Here is a 17547-nt window from a genome sequence, read left to right as displayed (position 1 = left end):
GACTAAGATTTAGCAACTTTTAGTCACCCCATTTGCCCATTTAGAGATTAAAAGTTTAGCATGGCCTTAGTTTATGGCCAAATCAAAAATTGGCTATGACACAATTATGAGCATGACATGTGGGTCCTGCATCTAATGATCATTGATCATTAGTTCGTCAAAACATAGTTAATATGGATCTAGAATTATAGATTTAATTATGAGGAACATTCCTGTGCAATCAGTTTTTAAATATGATTTCGTATTTAGGAGATATCGTTGATTGAAGCTGGTAACTGAAATGAGCAAAATATTTATTGCAACGAATCACGTGCTGCCATGTCATGAAACAAATGCCCATGCAGCCAAGCCAATTTGGGGCGCCCGATTTGGCCGCCCGAGAAACAGCTGGAATCCAAGGCTACGACCAAAGTTTTTTGGACATGCCAAACTTTGACACTAAACCAAGCGCCGGCCAAAATAGCTGGTCACGGCCAATATTTGCCGTTTCCGAGTCATGATAGATAAAGTAATCTGACACTGACATTCAGAGTTGCCCCCCATTGTAAAAATAAATGCTTCAGATTGGCAAAGTAAATGCTAAACAAGTGATGGATCCTTGATTCACCATGGTTTGCTCAGTCAAATTATCAAAGGAAATGCTAAGCAGTGCCGTACGAAGAGCAAGAGCGCTTCTCCACATGATCACAAGTGGAGAATGAATGTTTTCATTTTGGAGGGCGGTAGGCGTTGTCGGAGGGCCGTTTTTTCCTTTTATTTTCTAAGGATGAAGGGTCATGTTGCTAGCCTTTTAGAAATGATCTTACGAACAGGGGCACAGACCAAGGATGAGCAGGGGGAGGGGGCTTAGGCCCCCTTATGGTAGGCACACTCTAAAGTCTAAAGATACACATAATATTTTATCACATAAATCAATGAAAAATGAAAATTTGCCTCCTTTAATAACTTGTTTTTACTGACTGACTTCCTGATGTACCAATATACTTGCTCGAATAAAATATTGATATTATGATGTCGCTTTCCACTTGCCTAACTTAGATCAAATTTAGTGGCTATTAAGAACTGGCCTTGGCTGAGCCAGAACATTTCGAGGAAGGCATGCACACACGCTGCACGTCGTCGCGCTACATCAGTAGATGATCCGTTGTTGTCTTCTTGATTTGGTTCTGCATATCCCGTTGGGTTTATCTTTTTCTTGTTTAGGACCTCTTCGTGTAGAGGATGTACATGACGGTTCTTCTGAAAATACGATGAACCAGCATCTATATTCTATTCGTGTAGAGTAAGCACACCGTAGTGTTATAACTGATGTTGTGCTCCTCTTGTGATACTAAGCCAAAAAGGTTCCGTAGCATGTCATGAGCACCGAGCAAAGGGACAGTTGAGCAGTTCAAGCGGTGAAGCGAACCGCTCTATCTTTGGACAAAGATAGAAGGCAGAAGGTCGTGAAGGTGGCCTTTGTTGTCCGCACATCTGGTCGGAGGACCATCCTGGGCTTTCACGAGCATAAGCTAGCGCCTATCCTGGGACCTGGGGTGATCATGGTGTTAAACAAGGGCATCTATGCGTTATGTAGACTGCTTTTCATGCCACGACACATCGGTTAACTCGATGGGAGCTGAAGAGAAGGCAAATCCCAGAGTCATTGACCATTGTTGGTGCAGCCATTAATTCGGCATCTGATAGTATCACCATTTCTCCAAAGGAATAATAAAACATACTCATTACAATTCGTTTGGCAGGACCAAGAGTTAGGCAATCGCGAATTGGAGAAGTCATTCCACATGAGAGAGTTGTAGGCTTGTAGCAGTATTGCGATTGGGCTCAATCCCTTGCAATTTTGCAAAGCAAAACAGGACGATCTTCTGAAGTTCTGATTCCACAAGCACATGCTCGCATCATGCCACAAGCCCACAACCACCACCTGTGCCTAGTATACGTGGTGAGGACGTATACGCAATTCTGAATTCTCAGACAGCGCCGCTTGGTTTCCGAGAGTTCCAGAAAATTCTAGATGGAAATAAACAAAAGAAACACTTTCAAAAAGAAAGCTGGCGCTCATCATGTATGTGGTGGATCGATCGTCGGAGATCAGATGGCGGCGGCGCTCCAGACGGCACCGTCGCCCTCGCCGCAGGCGCTGTGGATGGCCCTCATCCTGTCCACCGACTTGCAGATGCCGCTGCACGACCAGTCGAAGGACGCCGCGCACACGTTCCCAGCCTGCTTCTTCCACTCGCAGTCTGCACACACACGCCGGAGAGCATGGATCAAGAGCCAAAACCAACAGCGCCACCGCAGCAGCACGGTAAAATTAAGATCAGGTGGTCAGGAAGCCATCGTACCTGGCGGCGTGGCGCAGCAGAGGCTGCGGTCGTCGACGTGCTCGACCTCCAGCCCGAGGAGCCACGCGCCGAGCGACACGTCCTCGTTCGCGAACCGGTGCAGGATCGGCCTGCGCGTCGTTTTCGCCGTGCAAGCGTAAGCGTGTGCGCGCGAACGGAATGATGCTGATGACATATGAACTCGACGGAGACGCTTACTGGTTGATGGAGATGTAGGATGCGAGGTCCCTGAAGACGGCGTAGATCTGTCCCGTCGCGTGGCGGAAGTACTTGTTCCCCTCGTCGCCGAACTTCCAGTACTCCGGCTCGTGGTACTTGACGCCCCTGCAGCCGTGCATGGCAGCCATTTCGCCGTCGGAAGTGAATCATCACGATGTACGGAGAGCCAGTCAAAGAACATCACGGGTTCGTCATCTCATCGTGTGCTTACTTCTGCGACAGGACGGGGCCGGACTTCATGCACCCGACGTAGACCCTTGGCCTGGCCCGGTACTTGGCGAGCCTGGTCGCCAGCATCCCAAGGTTGACATGCACGTCGTCGTCGACCTTGACGTAGAACTCGGCGTCCCAGGTGGCGACGGCGGTGGCGAAGTAGGCCCGCGTCTTGGCCGACAGCTCGTGGTACCCCTCCACGTGGTCGAGCCGCAGGAAGTCCCCCGTCGCGGCGGCCTCGACGTTGACGGCGCGGTCCAGTGCGCCGCCGGGGGTCGCGCTGTGCCCGATCACGAAGCGGACCACGACACCCTTCTCCTTCTCCAGCCGCCGCAGCTTGTCGCCACGGGGCACCCAGGTGTCCCGCAGCGAGTCGCGCCGCTTCTTGCTGCTGAAGGCCGTGTTGATGCCGACCACCACCAACGCCTTGGGGAGGCCCCGGGACGGCGCCGACACGCCCAGGCCGCCGTTCTGCTTGGCGCGCTCCACCGCCAGCTCCATCTCCAGCGACGACACCGACTTGTCCAGGGACCTGGTCAGGAACTCAGGATCCATCCAATGCACGGCAGCAACATTGATTCCAAGTGGAAAAATAAGGCTGCGGGACGACTCACTGTATCGCTTGGTGCGTTCTTGTCACCTCCTTCATGATGTCGTTCGGCCTGCTCTCTTCCAGCTTCTGAAAGGGGAAATATTTTTAAAACATTTCGTGTATAGCGTATTGTGTGTGTGGAACCATGGTTTCTTCATACTTACACGCCTGCTTTGGTCGCAGTCGTCGGCGAAGAGAGGGATCCCGGAGCCGTGACTGGTGGAGGTCTCGCCCGACGGCGGCGTCAGCAGCGCCATCCGGCCGTTGAGCAGCAGCCCCACGAAGAAGCTCGTGGCGCACAGCATGACGACGGCCTTCCCCGACATCGGCCTCGCCCGGGGCGCCTTCTTCTCCGGCTGCGGCTGCCTCTCAGTCTGCGCCTGCAATGCAATGCCGGCACGAACAGTAGGAGATCACCATTGGAGAACACATAGGAACGCTCAAAATCTCAGGGCAGCTCCAGTCACGCGCTACATACCATCGTCGCGGTGCGAGCACGACGCTTACAGGTGTTCTAAAGCTCAGAAGTGGTGAGCGCGCGGCAGATCCGAGCACCTGGTGAAACCAAGCGAGGAGACGGGGCAGGGAAATGCGCGCGGTGCTCTCGGATCATCGCGCGCGGAACACGCCGGCTACCTGTCATCTGATCCCGGCACTGCGAAGCGGTTCAGTTGGCATTTGGCAAGGCCCCTTTGGCGTGAGGAGGCTCGGCGCTCATGCTGACAGCATGAGCTTAGCTAGTAGTTAGGATGCCACGATTAATACCTGGCCTCCGGCTCCGGGGTTCAGGAGTTGCTCTCAGGAGAGGATCACTGTCATGACTCAAGATCAATGATTCGTCCGGGAACCCATGTGTGCTCCGGTGCTAACCGGTAAACGCTCGCTTCTGCTGTGAGACAGTGTACGAGAGTAAACTGGACAAGCGATTGAGCATTTCCTGATTATCCAATCTACGCGGGTGAAACAGAATCCGAAGAAGAATAGAATCGAAGCCTGCTGAGACGACAGCCCACTACTGGGATAACATCACAATATACACTTTTGAAAGTGGTTTACATAGCGTGTCAGACAGACACAGCTGACTGTAATGGAAAATGAACTAGTTTATACCTAATATTAAAGCAAGTAATGTTTCTGATAAGTTTTTTCAGCCGTCGTGGTAATTTTGCAAAAAAGTCCCTCGATTTTTTGGTAATCAACCTGCAGTCTAAATGCTGAACAGATGGAGGGCTCGGGTGGAAAAAGTAGAGAAGGGAGGGGTTAAAGGGGATAAAGGTTCTCCTTCCTTCAAAACAGAGGCAACGGAGGGGATTGGGCACCCCGGCGGCCGCAGCGGGCCCGGTGCCGCGCCGTGGAGGTCGGCGGGCCCCTCAACCGAGCTCCGGCGGCACTCCTCTTCCATCTCCGACAGCCCCCTCTCTGCCTCTATCTTCTGGGTGGCGCGGCGGTGGGCATCCTTGCGGGACCGGCAGCGGACACCCGCAGATCCAGCGACCACCCTCCACACTCCGACGACACCCATCTCTGCCCCCCTCCTCTCCTCCCGGCGGCACATCTTGTCAACGGCGGCGCAATAGGAGGTCAGCGGTGCTTCTACTGCTGAGGCCAGGCAACGCAACAGGGAAGGGGCGCGGGGAGGGGGGCTTTTCTCCTTCGGCGGCGCCCCTCCTGACTGGCGAGCACGAGCGCAGGGAAGGAGCGGCGCGAGGACAGGCCCCTCTTCTCCTTCAGCTCCTCGCTGGCGAGCACGAGCGTAGGGAAGGGGCGGCGGTGGTCAGCCCCCTCCGACTCCTGGTCCGCCCAGTGCTGTCAGGCGGAAGAGGCCAGGGTACATCAACGGGCCGAGAGACAACCCGGCCAACACTAGCGAGCTCTCCATGTCTCCGGCGGCCGGGGCGGTGAAGCAGAGGCGAGGTCGGTCGATTCGTGGAGTTGCCGGCGGAAGAGACTGTGGTAGATCAGCGGGCCGAGAGATGATCCGGCCAACGCCAGCGAGCTCTCCATGTCGCCGGCGGCCGGAACGGAGAAACGGAGGTGGTGGAGCTTCATCCGGTGGCATGCCTCCACACCGCACTGCCCGCCGCGCGCCCTCGAGAACCTGGTGTAGCGGTACAGCACGACAATCTCCTTGCTTCCTTCGTCCCCGTCAGCGGCCTCCACCGTGGCGACACGCATGAAGGGCGACGGCGGCAAACCGGGCCGGCCCAAGAAAACTCTTCGTTCGGCACAGCGTTGCCGGTTTGGTCGCTAAACTTGATGTTCAACTCTTGTAATTGTTGATCAACCGTGGCTCCTCCTCCTCCACGTCAATGAAATATGGGAATTACATTTTCTCTTTTACCAGATGGAGGAGAAGCAAAAGTTGTTGTGTTATGTGTACAGAGAACCTGAAGTTTTGGGAAAGGAATTTTAAACATGTGCTTTGGTATTACAATGGCAGGCTGCAGGCATGTGGTCTTATGAAATATTATAAATTCTGAACCTCTAGCAATTCAATATACCATTTCATAAGGTTCTAAAATACTTTTTTTTCATAAGTTCCTAGCAGCAATCAGATCACAGTGAACCTAACTGAAGCTTGGCCTGCTGCATGTTGGCGAGAAGGCAAACATAATACTAACTACTGGGTATCTTGTCTTTCAGCTTTTCAACCGTGCTAGAACAAAACAAGTGTAACTGAAGTAGATGCTGCTACTCTTCTGGACATCCAAGGGTGCCTTCTTCCATGATGGTCATAAATTTGGTCGGAGCTGCAGTACAATACCTCCGGTGCTAATGCAGGGTAGCGTGTCAAAATGTTCCATTCCTCTCACTGTTACTACCAATGGATAGTTTTGAAGTGCTTTGTCAGGCACTGATAATGAGAGTTGAGGAAAACAAACCGATTGATCATCAGGAACTTAACCATATTCCGTTCATGGGAAGAAAAGAAAGGAGCTTCATTTTGCCCATGATTCAGCCACCCAACTCAGATTCACTCAACTCAAATGGACAGGGAAAAGATCATACATTGTCCAAATTTAGTCATGAAGGATAAAAACAAAACGTGTAGAAACTACCCTAGCAAAGGTGTTAGTGTTAGAAGATTATACACGAGGCACGCACAAAAAGCTTGGCAGCATCCAAATACTCTTTTGGCAGCCATACAACATGTGTATTCCATTGATCAAACACAAGGAAAAGGAACACTTTACATCAACCAACTATAGAGATTCAACCATATGGCCTATTCAGCTGGACTTATAAGCCGACTGAAAAGCTAAAACGACTGATTTGTTGTAAGAGAAAAACACCGTTCGGTGACTGATAAACTACAGTTATTCAGCTGGACTTATAAGCCGACTGAAAAGCTAAAACGACTGATTTGTTGTAAGAGAAAAACACTGTTCGGTAACTGATAAACTACAAGAAGCTTTTTGGTCCAAGTATAACAGGCGCACTGCAAGGTATACCAAAATTCAACGCAGTCGATGAAGTGCTCCCCGGCGCCGGCGTTGCCAACGCACGTGCCTAAGGTCTCACTCAGCTCACTGGCGGCAAACTGGTCTCAGATCATTGCCAACAAACTGTGGTGGGCGGTACCAGAGAGTGGTACCTCCGGCCTTTAAATTGCAGATAATAGAGCAGCCTCAGAGCAAAATTCGGAATCACGCAACGATTGTTCAATTCTGCAGTATGCGAGAACCAAAAAATTACAGCCTGCGGACCCATCGCAGGAGGAGACCTCACAGCAGGTGGAGGTCAACACGACCGTACAAATGAACTGACTGGATGCAAGGGTATTGTTGCATCATAAAGTAGTACCATTACGGCATAGAATTGGGCAACTGTCATTCTTGAATCTCGAATTGATCTCATAGGCTGACCCTGTATAACAAATCTTCAAATCATTAGGAAATGTAATAGCCTGCAATCTGGAGCTCCAACGGGACAAATTTCCTTTCAAATTCCTGTAGTCAAGATCACGACCACAGGCATGGAGCTCCCAAATACAGCCTGCTGAGAAATGAGTATCATCTGACCCATCTTGATCAACAGTACAGGGCCACCAGCAAGATTCACGATTCAGAGGATAACAGTACCATTGGGAAAAAAAATGCAATAGCTAAATAATTCACCAGTGAAGTGAGAATCCAGCAGTAACAACTTCCATGCTACTGAACTTGGAAGTGACAACAGATCAACTTGCAAATGCGGGACCAAAGCAGCCATGTATGATGTAACAGAGAAGGTATAACTTGATTACTCGAAAGCCTGTTGTGGAACAATGAAAGCCTGTTGCTGCCACAGACAGACAGCTCAAGCAAACAAGTCATATATAAACCAAATATTCATATAAACGAACAACATAATGAGGGCAGGTTTCCCCTTTCCTTTAACAACATTTCCCCTTCAGATGTCCAACATAATACAGATTCGATAGGGATGATAAACAAAATCCACCAAATACTCATATCTCAAACACAAACACGCTCCTATAACATGAGAAACAGCTAACGACATTTAATGTAAACAGCAATTGCAAAGTTTTGCCACCCATTCATGTAACTAGACATGGTAATTCTAGTACAATCATATTAGTGGAGCCTTGATCACTAGGGCACGAGAGGAGCCTAACCAGCAGACACAACTCCCACAACAATGTAGAACAACCCAAAAGATAAGCATATGCCCTACCACCATAAACCATATTCACAGGCATCAAATGGTGAGTACAGAGATAACTTTACAGATGGCTGAGACAACAGATAATGGCTTCGGCGGTCTACTCTGTCAGAATATCAAGTTACAGTCACTGGAGCTCACATGCTAGTAGGACGGGTATGGAACTGGTTCCCTGGTAGCTCGACGGCTAACATCATTCATAACAGAGCCAAATACACGTCTACTATACTCATACGTACCGTTGCTTAGTCCTCTACTCGGTAACCCACTTGATGGCGCTGGTAAAAAAGGGAATTATAAGCTTTTAACACAAAATTCAACATCAAATGTCTCACGTTCCATAAACACCAAAAATACAATTGCTCACCTTGAGAATGTGAGTCATATGAATGATTTGGTGAGATACCATACCCTGCAATCCTGCCATTCACGACTGTATGCTGTGACGAAGGAGTATCACTAGACCGCATAAGTTGAGGAGGCTTTGGTGCTGGTATAGGGTTTAACCTAGGAGTTACAGGCATATTGCCATTTGAGGAGGGTTTGTCAACCTTGTCTTGCCCAGAGATCTGTCAAAAAATGCAACAATTTCAGAGCTTAGACTTTTGCCAATACTCATAAATATAGTAAGAGCAAGGACCTGAACCAGTAAAGTACAGTATCATATTCAGTTGGACAAAGGTTTAGTTCCAACACAAGTTAATGTTCAGTGCATAAAAGATATATACCATGGAAAAAAATAACGTTCAACTAGGCAAAAGCATAAAATGGGAGAGCAAAAAGAAACGCACCGCAAATCTAAGTGTTTTATTATGTAGCCGAACAAGGCCAGAAAATAGCTTAACAGCATACTGGGCAATCTCCTCTGTTTCATACTCAGCAAAAGCATAACCCTTTGGTCGACTAGTTTCCTTGTCGCGAGGTATGTGTAGGTCTACAACTCGACCTACCTGAATAAGAATCTCATACAGGACCCTCTCAGGAACCCTGTCATCCAAGTTACCTATTTAAGAAAAATACAATTCAAGAGAGTAAGCTATTAGGTCAGACAATAAAAAAACATAAAGTAAGAGTAACAAAATAACCAAGGTAAAGCAGTACCAACACTGCAAAGCAGGCAACAACCATGTAGGATATCAGGTTATGCATAACATAGACATGAAGCTATGCATAACATCACAAAAAGGAGTTCATAGGAAAACAATGGAGCAACTAACAAGCAAACAGATTGCGAAAACCTACTAGTCAAACAAAGAACAAAACAAATGAGGCTGATGGCTAGGCAATTTTTTTTTAATATTCCTTACTTCAAAGGGACTGAAGGATCAAGATCTCATTGTAACTGATTACTAAAACTAGTTATGCCCAACAACTCAAGAATGAAATGCATCATGATAGCATGACCAGCATCGCCGCAAGCAACTGATGCCAAATTTCCAGTGACGTGCAACTAGAAATGTTTGCTTACAAGTAAGAGAAAGTTCATTCGTCTTTTTCATCGGGAAATTCACAAAGAGAAGCTCACGTAATTAAGCCAGACAATAAAATCTAAATCCTGTTTGGGGGCAAAGCTCTTGCTACATGTGGATCCTAAGCGCGCAACCACCTATCTAATAATATAAGAATCGGGAAGGGCAGCCCGAAACCCAAGCAACAGATTACCCTAGTAAACCACCCATTTCATTCAATTAAACCCCCAAATTACAAGGTGAAACCCATGGGTTACCCTACCAATCAGCAACAGCTCAGCCTAACAGGCAAGAGGAACTACAGCTACTACTCGAATCAAACCAAAGAAAGACCAGAGAGGAGCAAGTACGAAACGGCCCCAATTTGGGGTCGGGAGTAACAGCGACCGCCGCCAGCCACCGGTCCGCGAGAGGATAAGCGTGTGGACAGCGACCCCGCGAAGGTTAGACCGCTAATCGCCGCAAATCCACACCTAATCGCGGGAAATTTTGAGGAGGAGGAAAAATTTGAGGGGAGCTGAAACTCCGCGGGAGTCGCCGCGCCGGGTGACTCGGTCCTCGAACGGCAGGGGGGCGCCGGGAATGGAGGGGGAGGGGAGATCTCACCTATGAAGACGGTGCATCCCGGGTTCCTCGCCATGGGCGCCGGATCTGGGAGGAGGAGGCGGAGGCCGAAAGACAGCGGGAAGGAAGACGCGTTGACGCCGCGGCGAATGCGAGGACTGCGGGCGGGGGAAGGCAAGCGAAGCGAGCAACCGAAGCGACTGGCAGGCGAGGCTAGCGCACGGGAAGGTTGGTAGAGCCGTAGAGGGGGCGGACTGTTCGGTGTGAATGTGTGTGATCTGCCTGCGCGGTGGGACTATTTGTGGAGGCGGCTCGGCTGCCGACGCCGTGACGGCTGAGGACTCGTAGCCCCGTGCCCCCGTGTGGCTGATGGTTGGGACCGGGCTCTTGTGGGCCCCGGTGGCAGAGGGAGGTGTTCCCAGAGGGTTCTGACCTTTTGTGGTTGCGTGAGAGAAGAGTACGGATTGAGTTTGTCTTTCGTAGTACCTAATTTGGGTTCCTCTACTCCCAAAATGCACACATAGCTACATGATCTAAGTATAAGCATTGATATGCGTCCAAACGACCCTAGACCTGACCTGCAAGCTAATGTGGCACGCCACGCTAGACTACACGTGCCCAGAAGCCGAGCATTTTTTCACATACTCCCCTCCAATACATACACACGTATACATATGGTCCTCCAGATTGGAGATTCCATCTCCAGCCTTGATCCTTTTCCCATCCCCATCGCTGCCGGAGGCAGCCAGGCGCACGTCGGCTGACCATCGGAGCTGGCAATCCCACCGTCGCCGAGCCGCGCTGCAATCGCGCTCGCCGCCGTGGCGCTCGTGCTGGTTGTGGCTGCGACACGAGTGGCCGGCCAGACGGTAGTGGCGGTGGATCCGGGTGGCTGGGCAGGATGGCGCCCACCGCTCGCGGCATCGTGGCATGCGCGGTGGCGTGGCGGGCACGGCGCACGGCTGCGCGGCGAGGAGGGAGCTGTGGGGCGACGGTTACAGCAGCAACAAGACGCGATGAGCATGGGGTGGGTGTTGTGCTCCCAAATCACCCATTGCAGCAGCAACAACAAATCGCACAGCTCTATTCTTGTCTAGCTCTGTTCTTATAGCAGCAGTAGCAGCAGATAGCTTGCAAGGGAAATCTCTGGGGATAGCCGAGTAGAGGAAGCACAAAGCAAGAGATGTTGATAGAAAGCACCAAGCAAGATTGACATGTTCATGCGGGGAGGAAATAGGAAGCAGACAAGAACAAAGAGGGAACAAAGAGGGAACAGGAAGCACCAAGCAAGATTGACATGTTGATAGAATTGCTAGGATAATTGTTGTGTCGGTGAAATGTTTGTTAGGTTTGTGTAGTGTAAATGATCGACCAGTATTATTTGAGATTTCATAAATGGTAATGGATATGAATTCACAGAAATTGACATGCATAGCATTTTCATATTCCAAATCCAAGTACTGACAGTGGTAGCATCCAACATTGTTTTGGTGATAACCTATTACATATCACTTCAAAAGAGCAAAAGAGTTCAAATTAATTCAACACAGATGGTTTTTCCTTCTTTGTAGCTTCTCCATTCTTCTTTGCAGGTACAGCCTTCCTCTTCCTTATAACAACTTTGCCTTGTTTTGTTGCAGTTGTCAAAAGCGCAGGCCTCTCAACTGGTATGTTAGAGCTGATGAAGGTAGAGTCTGGAAGTGGGCGTGGAGGCTGAAAGGAAGATGTCGATTGTGATCCCTGGTGACATTGAGTTGTCATTGTAGAACTAAACAACACAATTGACATTACCATCCAATTTTAAGCAAGACATGGCCAGTAGCTTACCTGTTCCATCATTTGGAGAAGCATGGTGGAGCTACGCTGTGACATCATATGGGAATATACTAGTGATGAGAAATGTTATGACATCATGATAGAACTTGAAATAGGAGCATAAAGTACAGTGAAGGAGGTAATACCTATTTCGGGACTGGAGGTACCATTTGTGGTTCTTGATTTTCAGGTTCTGCATCCTCATGTTCTTGATGTTCAACCTCATCAGGTATATAATCCTCAGGCCGAATGCCCATCTTCTTAATAGAGCATCCTTTAGCATTGTGGTTATCCTGTTTACAATAGCTGCATGTGATTATCACTCCATGTTTGGACAATTTAGGACCATTCGTTCCCTGGATTTCACATGGTGGCTTCCTCCTACACCTTGGTGACCTTCCTATTTTCTTCTCTTAAACGGTAGCTCTGACTATAGGGCCATCTATATGTAACCAGGTGCTCTTATCTCTGCATGGCATGATGTTACCTTCATATGCCTTGTTGAAAGCTTCTAGGGAGTATCACGCATGGACTATATTCTCTGGAGTAATCCTCTCATGCCTTAAGCAAGAGATGGCATGTTGACATGGAACACCTGTCAGATTCCACTTCCTGCATTCACATTCTTTGGTATTGATATTGACTACATACTAAAAATCTCTCTCAAGTATTTGGAAAAACCCCTGACCAGCAGGCAATGCATAACAAACATTAGCAAATTCAGCATTTTTGGCTACTTTCTTCCTTATCTTTGAACATATATTGCTTACAAACTGCTTAGCCAACTCTTTTTGCTTGTTGTAGTATCTTGTCATGAGCTGTTGCTTGATCCTTTCAAACATACTCAGGATTGGCATTTCCCTTCCTTCCAAAATATACTTGTTGAATACTTCACAATTATTATTCAGCAATATGTCAGACTTGGGAAATTCATAAAAGTATGCCCTTACCCATGTGTTTGTAGGCATTCTCTGCAGCCAATTATATGCATCTTCATTTAATATCTTCATCTTGCCCATATGATACTCTCACTTGGCTACTGTACAAGCCCTTGCACAAGTTCACAGCTGGTTCTTTAAGATCTCACTTTAAAGCCTACATCCTTGAAATTGGAGTAGAGATGTCTAACACAAAATCTATGTTCCGACTCAGGAAAAACCTCCTGAACTGCAGGAATCAAACCCTAAAAATGCACAAGAAGTACAAGAATTAAACATTGCTATGTGTGAACTTAGTTTAAATAGGAGAATAAATATAATGAAAATATGTACCTTCTACTTGTCAGTCATGATAGTCCAGGGAAATGTGTAGCCAATGTCCAAATCTTGCTTCAGAGTCTCCAAAAGCCACTTCCATGAAGCCTTTGATTCAACCTCAACAACAGCTAAAGCAATTGGGTATATGCAATCATTAGGACCAATGGCCACTGCAGTAAGAATCAGTCCTCCAAATTTGGTCTTAATGTGGCAGCCATCAAGACATATCAATGGCCTGCAGCCAGAAAGGAATCCTCTTTTGCAAGGATCCAGTGACATGTAACAGGTAGAAAAATGACCATTTGATAGGTTCAGAAAGAATGAGGTGCCTCGATTACTTCTCCTGAGCTCTTGTGCATAATCCCAAAGCTAGTTATATTGCTCACTGTCATCTCTAAAAATCGTCTTCATAGCTATTCTTCTAGCTCTGGCCAACTTGCTTCTTGAAGGAGTCAAATTCCAATCTTTCTATACCGTTCTTGCAAAGTTTGAGATACTCATCTTATCATTGGCTCTAAATGAATCCAAGTACTTGTCAGCTAGCCAATTTGTAGTACACCTCTTGAGAACCCACTCATTTTGACAATTGTGTCCTCCAACATATATCTTGATTGTAATTGCCTTGACTCTACTGTCATATGATGCATAGAGTGCCCAAGGACAACCATCTGCACAGTGAGCCCTGATCCTCTTCCTCTCATTCCTTGGTATTTTTTATCTCAACTCTCTTCATACTATACTCTATAATAGCATATCTCAGTTTCTCCATTGTCTCAAAAACCATTCCTACCTTGAAAATAGGGTTAATTAAGTCTTCTTGCCTGAAAGAACTTTAACTTTATGTTGACTTGTGCATCTCTGTCTTCATTAGGTAATAGCAATTCCTCCTCCTCATCATCAGTAGATAACTCTTCTATCATAGCAGCTCCATTCACCTTCAGCCTACTTCCCTTAGCCTTCTTCACCTTTCCAGTACTCTTGGCACTACCTATTCCTTCATCCATCACATCCTTATCCACGTGATCCACAAATAGATCATCATCATCATCATCAAGTTCATTTTCACTGTCCCAGAAATCTGAATCTTCATTGTCACTGCCAGATTCTCCAACTGAATTACTTCTCTACTCCTTCACTGGACTTAGATTCTTATAAAAGTCTGGTAGCTTCTCTCCATCTTTCTTCTCCCTATACTGCACCTTGACAGCGCTCACCACCTTTGGAAGCTGTGCAATTGGGTTTGATACGATAGCTTCCCAAGGAGCACTAATAACAGTATCATCATGATCAAAATAGACAACTAGGTTCTTAATCCTACCCACAACTGAACACATGGCATTGGTGTCTGCATCACCATGTGTGGCTCTCAAGCCATCAGCCAATTCTTTCCCTAGTAGCAGTCAATAATACTTCAAATTTGATGTCTTTGGGTATTGTAGCTCCATGAGCATGTCATCTAGCCACAATGTCGGCCAAGTATCAACTTCACAGTGATCATACCAACTAACTTTTCCAACTACATAACTCCTCAAATGCCCAAAACCAACAAAGAATCCACCATGGTGAACCTGTACTGTGAAGTCATCAGGCTTGTCACCTATGATCAAGAACAAACCAATGGAAACAACAAATTAGACTAAAATTAAACTTGCATTTGATACCAACAAAACCTCAACAAAACCCCAACAGAACCCTAAATCCCACTGAGATTACCCTAATTTGGATAATTCCAACCCCAAAACTCAAATTTTCTACCATCCACATGCACTAATCCTACCAATACATCACCGATTCTATGAGTCTGAGTTAGATTCTCACCATACGACGGCGCATGGTTGACCTTCCTTCGCAATGTCGGAGCCATCATCGGCTGCCACCGCGGTGGATAGCTACGACACCACCGTTGTGCTTCGCCTTCGTCCCTTGTCGTACCACGGACTGGTACAATTCGCCGGCAACTGCCTCCGTCCCGATTTCCTTGGTGGCAACGAAATCGAAGACAGAGAGAGGTGGAGGAGAGGTGACGCGAATGGTGGCAGTGCAAGGAGGATGGGGGCTGGGGAGGGGGGTTCTGTAAAAAACACTCCACTTGGGTCCAGCGTGGAATGCCACATCAGCTCGCGGGTCCGATCCAGGGCCCATTTGGACGCGTGTCGACACCTAGGTCTAGATTCTATAGCTATGTCTGCATTTTGCGAGTAGCGGGACCTCGATGACACTCGGTGGCAAGTTGATGTACCGCTAGTGAATTTTACTCTAGCGTGGAGATAGCTCATCGAGTTTTTTAATTGATAAACAATGCAAAAACAAAGCGGCTAGCGCTTCCTTCCGCACCTAGCTTGCACGTTTCCCAAGCTCAGCTCTCTCACAACACACCAGTTGGCTCAAGCGAAGCTGCCCTATTCTCATCTCTCTCTTCTGGCTCAGCATCAGTAGCTGGCTTATGTTGTTGGCGATGGCCTGACGCACCGGTGGCTGGCTGCGGGCTACGTCAAATCACACGAACCAATATTATATACTATGTGGGTTCAATTTGTACCATGGGTACATGGTCCTAATAGGTACTCGAGATCCGGATCCGGTACTGTCCCTCTTGACATTATGTCACATTGGTATACGTACTTTATGTCCCATTGTATGAAATATTCCCTCCGTCCTAGTATAAGTGTACTAATAAGATTTGAAGTGCAAATTAGAGTAATAGCAAATGACATTACTACCCCTATTAAAAGGATACAGGCAGCCTAAACATGCAACAGTGTACAATTTGAATAAGAAAACATGAAAGACAAACATACTTCAGAATAGACCACATTTTTGGAATGTCCTAGACTAGCACACCATTACAGAGAGAAGGTGGAGGATGGCTAATACTCCATGTTGGGTGTTTCAGATTCTATTTTTTTTTACAAATGGACCCACATGTATAGACGCACAACAGGCAGGAATGTTGGACAGATGAGCATCTATTGATATTGATCGTTTAATTTGGGATTTTGTTAATCTTACAATTGCACTTAAACTGGGACAGCGGGAGTACGTATCCTATTTTCAATTGGTACCTGTCCCAGCGATCAAAGCAGGACATGTACAGAATCCTTGCACAGTAAATATTAGGTACGTAATCTTCTTTGATTTCAAATTCATTGAAACCACCAGCTCTCTCTCACCTCCATCCATCTCTCTCCTCTTAGATCTAGATATGAGGCAGCGTCGCTGGTAAAAAAAAAAGAGCAGTGCGGTGGGGCCGACCGATACCGTGCGGCACGACAGGCCCCGACGAGTGTGGTGTGGGGCTATGGCAGGCCCGACCATCAGCGGTGTGACGTGGCGGGTCTGAGCGGTAGCGGTGCCCTGAGGCAGTAGAATTTATAGTTAGGACATGGGCAATACTTACAGCATATGACTAGATAGGTACATCCGATGTACAAAATGGGATATTACTGCTGAAATTATTTCACCATGGTTAACACACATGTATAACACATGCACATGCAGTGATAAACTGGTACTCAGGGTGCACATATATTTTACTTTCATTATCATGATGTTTCATGATTTAATAATTTATAATTAGAGCATGTGCAGTACCCATAGTGTTCATGCAAAAATAGTAGGGTGCATCTGCTATACTTAACTTAATAATGAGGTAGATCAAGGAAAAAAATGAAAACTTATGTACAAGATTATTGAATTATCATGTGAAAAGGGCAACTTTTAAAATTTAAACCTCGTGTACAGTCCATATAGTGCATCACATGTGCGAGTGGGCAAAGAAGTAAAAAAAAGTACCACATAAAAAAACACCTTTACATCTCATTGGTACGTCCCTAGATACAAAAAAAAAAAGAAAAGAAAATACGCATGAAATAATCACTAAAGATAAGATCATTGTCAGTGTTTTATACCCGGCAACCTACCGAGGGGTATCCTGAGATAGTAGATTGGTTGGTGGGAGATCGCCGGACCTGGAACTTGAATGTAAAAGCGAGGATACAAGACACAGATTTAGACAGGTTCGGGCTGCCAGAGTAACGTAATACCCTACGTCATATTTGGGGTGTTGTATATTGCGCCATGCGCTTGGGTGTTATTTGGTGTTGAAGATTTGGTTCTCTGTTGTGGTTTTGCCGATCTAGGTACCCCTGCCCTCCTTTATATATTCCAAGGGACGGGATTACTAGTCGGTTACGAGGTAGGAATCATAGTAGAATTACAGGGTGTGAGTCCTAGTAGGGTTATAGGGAAATCCTAGTAGGAGTCTGCTTTCTTCCTTCCTTGCGGGTACTGGGGATCTATCCCCAACAAGCCCCCGATCGCTTCATAGTCGAATGTAGCAGTCTTCGAGTACTTTTTAGATCCTCGCCAAGTAGTTTTGGTGCTCTTCGAGTACTTTGTCTGGCTGAATC

General features: G+C 47.2%; 2 protein-coding genes and 2 pseudogenes across 3 annotated transcripts; all 4 read right to left on the bottom strand.

Moving 5' to 3' along the window:
* Nucleotides 1–1751: 1751 nt before the first annotated feature.
* Nucleotides 1752–4213, bottom strand: LOC117849601 (probable beta-1,3-galactosyltransferase 8). The gene is made up of 7 exons (XM_034731207.2): nucleotides 3848–4213; nucleotides 3534–3749; nucleotides 3392–3456; nucleotides 2776–3309; nucleotides 2544–2669; nucleotides 2346–2455; nucleotides 1752–2243 (listed from the first exon to the last, which is right to left on the bottom strand). The coding sequence occupies exons 1-7, from the start codon at nucleotides 3848–3850 to the stop codon at nucleotides 2092–2094; spliced, it is 1206 nt and encodes a 401-aa protein (XP_034587098.1). The 5' UTR covers nucleotides 3851–4213; the 3' UTR covers nucleotides 1752–2091.
* A 2796-nt stretch (nucleotides 4214–7009) lies between these two features.
* LOC117849602 (uncharacterized) lies at nucleotides 7010–10347 on the bottom strand. Of its 2 annotated transcripts, none has more exons than XM_034731210.2 (4): nucleotides 10110–10347; nucleotides 8985–9037; nucleotides 8402–8603; nucleotides 7010–8312 (listed from the first exon to the last, which is right to left on the bottom strand). In XM_034731210.2, exons 1-4 carry the CDS (start codon nucleotides 10141–10143, stop codon nucleotides 8179–8181), a joined length of 423 nt encoding a protein of 140 aa, XP_034587101.1. In that variant the 5' UTR covers nucleotides 10144–10347; the 3' UTR covers nucleotides 7010–8178. The 2 variants fall into 2 exon arrangements, with proteins under 2 accessions (XP_034587101.1, XP_034587100.1); XM_034731209.2 differs by having other exon boundaries at nucleotides 8826–9037; nucleotides 10110–10346.
* Nucleotides 10348–12028: 1681 nt separating this feature from the next.
* On the bottom strand, nucleotides 12029–12901 carry LOC140222104 (uncharacterized; annotated as a pseudogene).
* Nucleotides 12902–13156: 255 nt separating this feature from the next.
* Nucleotides 13157–15002, bottom strand: LOC140222179 (uncharacterized; annotated as a pseudogene).
* Between the last annotated feature and the right edge of the window lie 2545 nt (nucleotides 15003–17547).

Source organism: Setaria viridis, chromosome 3, assembly GCF_005286985.2.
Source record: "Setaria viridis chromosome 3, Setaria_viridis_v4.0, whole genome shotgun sequence".
NCBI classification, from domain to species: domain Eukaryota; kingdom Viridiplantae; phylum Streptophyta; class Magnoliopsida; order Poales; family Poaceae; genus Setaria; species Setaria viridis.
Note: the sequence above shows the minus strand (reverse complement) of the source record. Positions and strands in the feature narration are given on the sequence as shown.

Bases quoted from the DNA above. Each gene is read 5' to 3' on its own strand.
- LOC117849601 (XM_034731207.2), bottom strand. The intron at 2,670-2,775 runs GTAAGCACACGA...GCACGGCTGCAG, and splicing joins GGCCCCGTCCTGTCGCAGAA to GGGCGTCAAGTACCACGAGC. The intron at 2,456-2,543 runs GTAAGCGTCTCC...AACGACGCGCAG, and splicing joins TCCTACATCTCCATCAACCA to GCCGATCCTGCACCGGTTCG.
- LOC117849602 (XM_034731209.2), bottom strand. From the start codon at position 10,143: ATGGCGAGGAACCCGGGATGCACCGTCTTCATAG. The intron at 9,038-10,109 runs GTGAGATCTCCC...TTTCTTAAATAG, and splicing joins GGGATGCACCGTCTTCATAG to GTAACTTGGATGACAGGGTT. The intron at 8,313-8,401 runs GTGAGCAATTGT...CTTTTTTACCAG, and splicing joins ATATGACTCACATTCTCAAG to CGCCATCAAGTGGGTTACCG.